This window comes from Ochotona princeps, chromosome 22 (assembly GCF_030435755.1).
Source record: "Ochotona princeps isolate mOchPri1 chromosome 22, mOchPri1.hap1, whole genome shotgun sequence".
Lineage (NCBI taxonomy): Eukaryota > Metazoa > Chordata > Mammalia > Lagomorpha > Ochotonidae > Ochotona > Ochotona princeps.
The window spans coordinates 19,536,693-19,546,976 of NC_080853.1; the positions used below are offsets into that span (position 1 = coordinate 19,536,693).

Consider the following 10,284-nt stretch of genomic DNA (forward strand, 5'->3'; position numbering starts at 1 on the left):
CTGTACGCCAGGTACCTATGCCAACTGGTTCACATGCAGCAGGCAACCTCCTCGGAGGTTGGATGCTATAGACACCTGCAGACAGGCAACCAAACTTCAGAAGCTCTTGCCCTTGGCACTTAACACAAACGGTGGCTTTTTTAGTGTCCACAGCCCAGGGTAACTTCTGCAGAGACCTTTTCTTAGCGCCCTCTGTGATGTAGCCCCCTCACTTTCTCATGCATGGGCCTGGTTCTCTCTACCCACGCAGCCACCTTGAGGCTCAGTGCATGCCTTTGGTTTGTGCGTATTCTGCTGTGTGGGTGTTTTCACCTTACACACATTAGGCTGTGTTGTGGATCGATCTATTCGCGCCCCCACCCCCACCAATGGTGCTTTGAAGACCTATTCATTCTGGTTTTCCACAGATCTTTTGCTTCTAGAGCTTCTAAATCTGCACAGGCTGTTTTATGAACATCCACCTCACACACACACACAGCGCCCTAGTCAGGGAGGGACCCATGTTTGTTTCAACTCCCAGCCCCATAGATGGGGCTGCTAGGGGTCTCCTGAAGCAGACCCCTCTGTGCGCCCCTGGGAGGAGCCCTTTCCACTACGACTCCTGCTCATGGGGTCTGTTGAGTCTCAGTTTGACTAGGCATGCCAGGCCAACACCCAGGGGCACCGCCCAGCCCATACCCACTGGCAGTGGCTACCTCCCCACCAACCCCTCGGGGGTTGCCTCGCATCTTTTTATTTTAATTTCTTGGGCTCTATGGAGCCTGAGTACTTCTCCTTCTACCCAGGGGAGTTTACTTTCTTGTCCCCCAAAGTGCCGATTCCCATCCTTTGAGGGGGGTTTCCTTTGGTGTTGCACCCACTCTTCCTGATTTGCAGAAGTTCTTCATTTGTTCTAGATCTTCGTGTCAGACACTGCCTTATGGATCATACTGTTGACATCTTATTTAAGAAGTGTTTCCTGTCCTTAAGATTTTCTTCTTCATTACTGTCACACATTTTATAGTTTTGTCTCTTACATATGGTTCTGTAAGTCACGGGGCGTTCACATTGTCTGGGGCAGCGGGCAGGATTGCCTCCCACACGTCTCCAGAAAGCAAACCATGGCCATTATCTACTATCCTGTCACCTTATTCTTTATGTATCAGATCAAAGAATGTGAGATGAGAGGGAGGAGGGAGGAAGGAAGGAAAAGAAGGATGGATGGACAGAAAAAGAGATGGAGGGAAAGAAAGGGCAGACAAAAGGCCGGGAGACAGGCAGTCTCATCCCTTTGCGTGGCACCAGCCCTGCATCCCAGTCATTCCTCTCCATGTGCCCCTGTCATGTCCAGGGTCTTTGAGAGGCACATCAGTCAAATCCTAACATATTAAGGAGATAGTGGCCAAGATATCTGGTCAAGAATGCAGAGGAGTAGCCTGTATCTCAGGCAAAAGAGCGGCGAGGTTGACGGCCGTTCGATGAAAACGAATGCAGTGTTGATTTAACAAAAGCGTCTGGTGCTGGGTTGTAAAATTGTCAAGCAGAACAGCTCTAACTCACAACGCAGCGCTTCATTAAAGAGGGTTGGGAAATGTTTGAATTCCTGTGGCACCTAAGTCCAGGTGAGTTGCCTGGCCTAAGCTTTTCCCACACAAACGCCAATATAGTCTGACTCACAGGTGGTAAAGGGATGGTGAAGGACGCATCCTTGAGATCAGAACAGAATAACAAACATGAGCCGATGGGAGGAAGCTATGTAGAAGGGTTAGGAACAGACACTAATGTGTGTGCCTGACACCAAGAGTTTACTGCTGGCAAATCTTGTACTGGAGGGTGATCCTGTGAACGTGGCTTTTTCACTGGCAACACGGGTGTTCCAGGGAGACTGGCACGTAACTATTATGCCCACTTTTAGTAACTGTTTCATATGCACAGAAATGCCCCCTGTTTGCTGCTTTATATCCAAGACATGGGATACTGTTTTCATCTTATCAGAGGTGCGGTAGTTTTGAATTTGACCACTACCAGGGGGTAATGGCTTGCCAGTCCTGGCAGGTTGCTTCCAGCCCAGCCTGTGGGGAATTGCAGCTGGAGTTGATACAGGAGGGCACTTCCTTGAGCATTTTCTTCATTTGACTCTTGTCGTAGGAGGTCCTCCTCTCTCAACGGGACAGTCATCATAATTTTTACTGGTTTGTCTTATCCAGACTCCACATTTAACTCACCTTCCGAGAATTTCAGGGACACATATCTCTAAATATATGCAGAAGTCTTTGATTTTGTGCAGCAAATCTCAACTCAAAAGTTCTGCATATGGACACTCTGGCATTATAAGAAAAAAAAGGCATAGCAGTCTTTACCAAGATTGACCTGTCAGGGTGGTGGTCCATGTGCACTCCTGGGTGCCTATGGCTCCTTGTACTGGAGTCGTTCCAGCCTGCCGGGGACCATCGTCTTCGCACAATACTGAAAGAGTGGCACTGGTGTCAACTAGGAAAGTGTTAGACTTGCCCCCTATTTTTATAGTTGCCAGATGCTCACTGGGGGCCATTGAGCCCTTTCATAATTGAATCCACTTCCATAATTTTGGGGTGATTTTCCTGTTTCTGTTGTATATGCAAGTTTGGACGATCCTTTCTCCAGAGCCCTTGGTGTCTACAGGGTGCACTGTCTGAGCGCTGAGTCAGTCCCCATCAGAGCCAATTTCAGCGTCAAGCACGGGGATCCCACATTAGGTGCCGGTCGCCCCCTGCCGGCCAATGGAGGAACTGCGTTTCCCCTCGGGTTACACCCTTTCACCTGCTTAGATTTCCGTTCGGTTTTCCCACCTTTCTATAAGGGTTCATATTTACAGACGCCAACATCCAGTCCAATCCAATCCTATCCGATCTATCTGTGCATCCTCATCTCTAAATATATACAGAAGCTTTTGTGATTTATATATAATAAATAAATAAATAAATTCTAAATTAATATACTAAATGCAACACATTTATATAATTTAAAACATACTTAGATGTAACATACAGGACATATATTTACATTTAACCTGCTATTATATGTATGTGTCACATATTTGCATATCTATATAAATTTATATTTAGGTTATACTTACAGTGTATACATATATACATAAGTGTATATTGATAACATACGTTATCAATTTTATATTTATGTGACATATAAATGTGAGTGAACACTTATGTGTATATGGATAATATACAATATATAATATTATAAAGTTCATGTTGTTTATGATTATTTGATTCTGTTACAGATTCATGATGATTCTATAAATAATAAGTCTATAATTCTGTAACTAACCTATCTGAATGTCATTATCTGTAAGTTTCACAGAAGCCAACATCGTCATTAAGAGCCTGCATCAGTCACTGATGAAGCACCTGTTCTGTCCTGGTTCCCAGGGCTGGCGGAGAAGCCAAACAATTTGGGGTTCACAGCAGGAGTCCAGTGTCAGCCCCCCGCAGCTCTCACAGAAGGGACACACTACAGAGTGATCGAATCCTCAGTTCAAAGCCTGGCTTTGTCCCAAACCTGCTGTGTAGCCTCAGATGTGCCACTTCTCTGAGCCTCCTGTCCTTCATCCATTCAAAGGAAGCCGTGAAGACCTCCAGAGCAGGCTTGGTCTGGGGACCAAGTGAGTCGGTCTGGTTGGGAGCAGTGGCCCGGACATGGGGAGGTGTGAGGACAAGGAGCATGTTGCCCCCACCTTCAGAAGGCCTGGAGCCGCAGGGTGTGGCCCCAGCCAAATGACAACCCACAGCCACGCTCAGACCCCTGCTCTGTGCTGGCCTCTCTTCGAGTGCCAGTTCTGTTTAGGGAGTCTGAACCTGGTTAGGGATGACAGAAGAGCTCCATTCTACAGATAGGAAAACTGAGGCCACGACAGGTTCCATGGTGCCTCCTGGGAGAGGGTAACTGCCCAGAGAGCTGCTCTTCCCACACCAGTCACCAGAGGGCGCCAGGGGGTCCAGCAGCTGTGGATTCCAAGTTCTCTGTGCCCAGGGCATAAGCCAAGGCTGGGTCAGGAAACCCTGTGGCCCAAGGGCTCTTCCCTACAGGTGACAGGAGACAGACCAAGGCCTGCAGGGGAGGAAGGACAGGGGCCTCAGGGGCTGTGGGGACCCTGCTGGGTGTGCCTGCCTGCCTGCCCTTCCCTCTTGGGTCTGCACCTGTGTCTCAATGCACCCTGCTCCCTCTCTCTGCAGCTTTTGGGATTCTAAGCTTCTCCAGCTACTGCGTCCTGGCTCGTGGCTCTGTCCATTTCGTCTGTCCATCTCATCTCTCTTTCTTTATGTCTATGCCTTTTCTCTCTCATCATCTCTGCCTCGCTTCCTTCATTTCACATCCTGCCCCTCCCCAGCTGCCGCCACCCACCATGTGTGGGCCCAGGGCCTCCGCCGGGCCTGTGCCTCCCACCTCCTCATCTCGGGCAGCGGTTCCCATCTTCCAAGTCCCGGCCACTCCTGCCCACCCCTCTTGGGCCTTGACGGAGGCGTGGGCCAGGGAGGAGGAAGGGAGGGCAGGGCAGCCTGGCCGGCCCACCCCTTTTTGCCTTTCCAGGCTGGAAGGCTGGGCCAGGGACGCTTTTAACCAGCCTGGCCCGGCTGTACCGGCCGCCAGCCCTGGACAGCACTCCCGCCTGGCCAGCATGCAGCAGCAGCCTCTGCCCGAGCCCTCGGGCCTCTCCGCTGAGCCCACTAAGCCTCCCTACAGCTACATCGCCCTGATCGCCATGGCCATTCAGAGCTCCCCAGGCCAGCGGGCCACCCTCAGCGGCATCTACCGCTACATCATGGGCCGCTTCGCCTTCTACCGCCACAACCGGCCCGGCTGGCAGAACAGCATCCGCCACAACCTGTCCCTCAACGAGTGCTTTGTCAAGGTGCCCCGCGACGACCGCAAGCCCGGCAAGGGTAGCTACTGGACGCTGGACCCCGACTGCCACGACATGTTCGAGCACGGTAGCTTCCTGCGCCGCCGTCGCCGCTTCACCCGACAGACAGGTGCTGAGGGCGCCAAGGGCCTCCCCAAGGCACGCCGCGGATCCCCCAGAGCTGCCAGCCAGGACCCAGGTGGCCGCAGCACCGTGACCGACAACAGGCAATGCCCGCTTCCACCAGGGCCCTCCGACCCCAAGAGCCTGAGCTTCGGGGGTCTGCTGGGAGCCTGGCCAGCCGGCATGCATCCAGCCAGCACTGACGCCAGGCCTCAGCTATTGCCAGAGCCCAAAGAGATGTCTGTTCCCAAGCCCGCCTGCCGGGGGGAGCTCCCCGCAGCCCCCTCACCTTCCTTGTGCCCCGCGTTTGGCTTTCCTGCTGGATTCTCAGAGGCCGAAAGTTTCAACAAGGCCGCTGTACCTGCCTTGCCCACCGAGCCAGGCATCGGGAGCAGCTACCAGTGCCGCCTGCAGGCACTGAATTTCTGCGTGGGGGCCGAGCCTGGCCTAGAGCACCTCTTGGCAGCCGCAGCCCCCTCCCCTGCACCATCCACCCCCCCAGCCTCCCTGAGGGCCCCGTTGTCCCTGCCGGCAGACCCCAAGGACTCCTGGGTCAGTGGGGGTTTGTCTGGGCAGGGAGCCCCTGGCTACCCATTGGGCCTGACCCCTTGCCTCTACCGGACACCAGGAATGTTCTTCTTTGAGTGAAGGCAGCCTGCCAACTGCGGCCTGCAGGCCGAGCCTGGCTCCAAGATCGGAGGAATTCTCAAGGACCCAGTCATGGCAGGCCAAGGACACCCAGGACAGGAATTCAGGATTGAAATTGTGGACACTCAACCAGGCCTTGGGGCCCCTGGATAACCTGGGATTGGGGTGGGAGGAAAGAGGGAGCCCCTTGAGTTTGCTCTGTGGCTGTTGGGGCAATAAAGCTATGTAATGATGATGGTGAGGGTGCACTTGCTGGATATTGGGGGCTGAGACCAGTGTGCCCCGTCAGTGCGAGGCCAGCTGTGTTTGTAGGGGACCCCTGCTAGCAAGGCCACCCAGGAGGCCTGCTCTCTGCAGGGGACTTTCTCAGGGAGTTTCCCAAAGGGGCTGGGGAAGAATGAGCAGGACATAGGGGCAGGGAGAGGAGCTGGCCTAGGGGAGCCAACTCTGGAGCCTGGGACCCTGGAACTCGGCAGCCCCCAGCCTGGGCAGTCTGGAGGCAGTGACTATCTGTGGCCTTGCTCTGTCCCACGTGCTGCAGTGGTGGCAGCTGAGGCCCAGAGCCTGGGGCTCCGGAGGGCCAGTGAATGGCAGGCAGGAAGCAGAACCCAGGTCTGTGTGACTGGCCTGCAGGACTGGTGTGGAACCCCGGAGCAGGCCAAGGGCTGTGCGAAGTCACGGTTTACAAGGGGACCTTGTGAAAAAGGCGGGGAGCCCAGGGGAAGCAGAGCCTGTGGCCATCTGAGCATCCCCCATACCAACTGGGGTCTCTCCTGAGGCCCCAGGCCCCAGGTCTCCTGAGGACTCTGAGAATATTTTTCTCCTGGTGCAGGGGCAAGACACCCTCTCCCTGGCTTGTCCTAAGCCCTGACCTTTGACCTTTCCCAGCTATTCAACTGGGTGGAAGCTGACTTGTAGGTATCTGTGGTTCCCATTAGAGGGTCAGGCCTAACCCGAAGCCACACCAATCCCACAACCCCCATGATGAAGGACAAGTGGCACATGGCTTCCTCCCCAGCCCCTCAGTTTTCCCATCTGGGCCATGGGTGTATAAGGAGAGGAGGGAAGGCCCAAGAGTGCTAGGTCACCCCTATGCTGGGCTTTAATCTGGGGGCAACAGCCTGGGGACTGAAGACCCCATCAGTGGGCAAGCAGCCCAGTCTGCCCCCAGAGGTCCTCCCTCGGGCAGGCGGCCATGGTGACTTCAGCTGCTGTGGCTCCCTCCTCCCTCAGCAGGTCTCCTGGGGCCAGGGAGGAAGTGAGCCCGGCTGGACAACCCCAACTGTCTGGTTCCCACAGACTCTAGAGCAGGGGTGGGGGCTTTTGCTGGGGCCGGAAGGGGCTGGGAAAGTGCCTGGCCAGCTGCGGGGCCCCTTCCCGCCATGCCTGCTGTACCCAGACCCCAGCATGCAGTGAGGGAGGGAGCAAGTCCTTCCTGCCTGCACTGGGGGATTTGGGTCACTGGCTAGGGAGAAAGGTCCCGTGTGGCAGGGGGAGGCTCGTGCGGGGCTTTGCAGGGCCGTGTGTGCCTGCCTGGGCGTATCAGGATATCTCGGGGCAGGGGTTTCTGTCTGTGGTTCCAGGACAACAGACATGGACAACTGTAGCTCTTTCTCCGTGGAGGGAGGCCACACAGGCCCCGTTCCCTGCTGTGCATTCCTTAGGAGCCCCAGTGACCCTATGCTTCCCTAGTCTGTGTTCTAGGTTGGTGGGAGGCTGGCGGGGAGGACCCAGACCCCACTCGGAAAGTCCCCCAAGTTGCTAGGGTCCTGGGGAGATGTGTGGAAGGGTCAGCCGTCCACAGCTACACGGACTCAGCTCCAAGCAGGAGCCCCCTTTGCAGACCCCGGGTCCTAGTCCCAGGCCCTGGGCAGAAGCCAGGACTCCATGCTAGCTGTGACCCTGGCCCAGCACCCGGCATCGCTTTTCCTCCCTTTGCCCAGCGGCTGGGAAATGGGCAACCTGAGTCTTGGGGGCCTGAACCTCAGGGGATGGTCTGGCTTGGGAGGATGGAGCAGAGGACTTCAGGAGACTCAGACACAATGATCTCATACTGCCCTCTGCTCGCTGCCCAGCTGGGGCCCCCACCCACTGGGCCTCCTGCCCTTACATTCCTTCCATGACCTGCCGACACCTCCCTCTGGGCTCCCACTTGCCCGCCCCCCACCTGGGTCCAGCTCTGCAGGCCAAGATCCAGAGAGCCTGATCCAACTCTACCCAGAGATGGACGGAGAGACGGAGGTCAGACAAGGCGAGTGGCATGCCTAAGGCCACACACCAAGGCAGAGCCGGGCTGTCCACCCATCTCTCACAGCCCCTCTGCTGCCCGGGACCCCTGGGCTGTCACAGCTGGCCCTGCCCCAGGAGGGGTCCCAGTCCCGGTCCCTCCTCTCAGCAGAATAAAATGGAGTCATCTTGCAGACAAGGTCCTAAAGTGACAGCAGCATTTCTGAGCAGCCCAGCACTCTGACAGGCGGCACAATCCTTGGGCTATCAGAGTTGGCATTCCTCCCCAGGGCAGCCACCAAACCCTCAGACACCATTAAGTTTGGACCCCATATGGGGCTCCAGGAAAGAGGGTCCCTCCTTGCTCCACAGGCCCAAGCAGGAAGCCCCACACTGCTGTGCTTTCATGGTCTGTTCTCTCCCTGGCCACTCCCACCTGCAGGCCCTGCCTTCCTCAGCAGGCCCTCCACCCTTGCCTTATCTCCTGGCCACTTGCCCACCCACTGCTTCCTTCCCTGGTCTATGGCATTCCAGCGCCCAGAGCGAGGCACTCCTTTCCCCAGCCTGGCATGTCAGCCTGCTGGGCGTGCTGGTGCCAGTCTATCCTGCCCTTTCCCAGTATACTCCATGCAGCCAAAGAGAGGAGGCTGCCTGCCTGGGTTCCCGTCCCCGCGAAGCCACTTCCTAGCTGTGTGGCCTCGGGCAGACTATCTTCCCTCTCTGTTTCCCTCATCTCTAAAATGTGGACCCAAGGGACTGGCATAGTGGTGCCACCTGTGATACCAGCACCCATTTGGGCACCAGTTCAAGTCCTGGCTTCTCTACTTCTAACCCAGCTCCCTGCTAATGTGCATGGGAAAGCAGCAAAGGATGGCCCAAGTGTCTGGGACTCTGCTACTCACATGGGAATTTGGATGAAACTCCTGGCTTCAGCCTGGCCCAGCACTGGCCACTGGTAGCCATTGGTAGCCATGGTGGGGGAGGGGTTTAGCCGTGGTGAACAAATGGATGGAAGAGTCTTCCTTCTTTCTCTTAATAACTAATGTGGGCACACGATAGCACCTACCAGTGAGCTGTGAAGATCACACTAGGAAACACTTGCCAAGTGCCTAGTACAGGGTCTGGAAGCTGTGATCCATGTGATATTCAAGGAGAATTAGTGAGTGTTTGGAGCTCAGGTACTTCACCCTGCACATGGTTTATGCCCTCAGAGGGGACAGAGGACGGTCACAGTGACAAGGTTTTGCCCTCAGCCCCTGCACCTGCTCTCTCCTGCCAGGTGACCCTTAACAAGCAGAGTCACTTCTGTGCAGCTTGCTTTCTCTATCCGTAAAACGGGTCCGGTGATTCAGACTTGTCACTTCCGGTGTCCTCCCTCACACTACGCAAACCGTTCGGCTACCAGGAGTGTAAAATAACCTCACTGGTGCTCCAGTCCTATCCACCCCCTCCTTCCCACATGGCAAAACCCACTGCCTGGCAGGGCCAGAGTTGCCGCTTTCCCATCTCTGCCTTGCCGGTAACTGGGTGGGGCCGGAGAAAGCGGTTCCACGGCTAAAAACAGGCCAGAGGCCCCTCCCGCCGCACGGTCCACCAGACCCAGCCTGGGGCCACGGGAAGGCTGGGACGGGGTGGTGTACAGGGGGGCTGCCTCCTTCCTGACCTCTCTCCGGTTCAAATAAGCAAGGCTGCCTGCCTCCTGCTGCTCGCCTGTGAGGTTTTTTTCCACCCCTGAGCCCTCATACTCACAGTTCCTTCAGCCTGGAACGCCCTTTCCCCGCTGGCTGGCTCCTCCGTGGCCAGAGGCCAAGCCTCATCAGCCCTCAAAGAGCTGCCTGCTGCTGCCTCACGTGCGCCCGTGGCCACACGCAAGGGCTCAGGTGTGCTATACACCTGTGGCTGCGTCTCTGCCTCTGAGGGCAAGTTGTTCACGTACAATGGGCCCCCAGAAAGAGGTTCGCTGAGCGGCAGAATGGAGGCCCAGACACAATCTCAAAGAGCCCTTCCCTGTCGTTTAAGGGTGACAGCGCAGCCCTGCCGGGCCTGGGGCCTCTGCCAGCCGCCTTGGTTACCTCTCGCCCTCCCCTCTGCACTTGGAACAGCATTCCACACAGGGTTCCTTGCCTCAAGTCACTTCATCATCACATTCACCATTCACTGCCCTGCTCCCTCCCCCCACCCCAGTCAACATGTTCTCAAGCCATTTGGGCCCTTGGGAGTCTGTAAGAATGAAGTCCCAGGAGGCCAGGGGCCTTGGTCTGTTCACTGCCTGTCTCCAGCCTCTGGAGCAGTGCCCAGATGAGGCAGAGACTCAGGAACATGCTAACCAGCTCAGCAGCCCGTGCCAGCCGCTACCCGCGGGCCTCACGTGACTGTGCTGCGACCCCGGAGAAGCAGACTTGGTCCCCGGC

The 10,284-nt window shown here is 56.0% G+C and overlaps 1 protein-coding gene across 1 annotated transcript; it reads left to right on the top strand.

Moving 5' to 3' along the window:
- Window positions 1-4,608: 4,608 nt before the first annotated feature.
- Window positions 4,609-5,882, top strand: FOXS1 (forkhead box S1). The gene has a single exon (XM_004585706.2). It carries the CDS (start codon window positions 4,652-4,654, stop codon window positions 5,645-5,647), a length of 996 nt encoding a protein of 331 aa, XP_004585763.2. The 5' UTR covers window positions 4,609-4,651; the 3' UTR covers window positions 5,648-5,882.
- The last annotated feature ends 4,402 nt before the right edge of the window (window positions 5,883-10,284 follow it).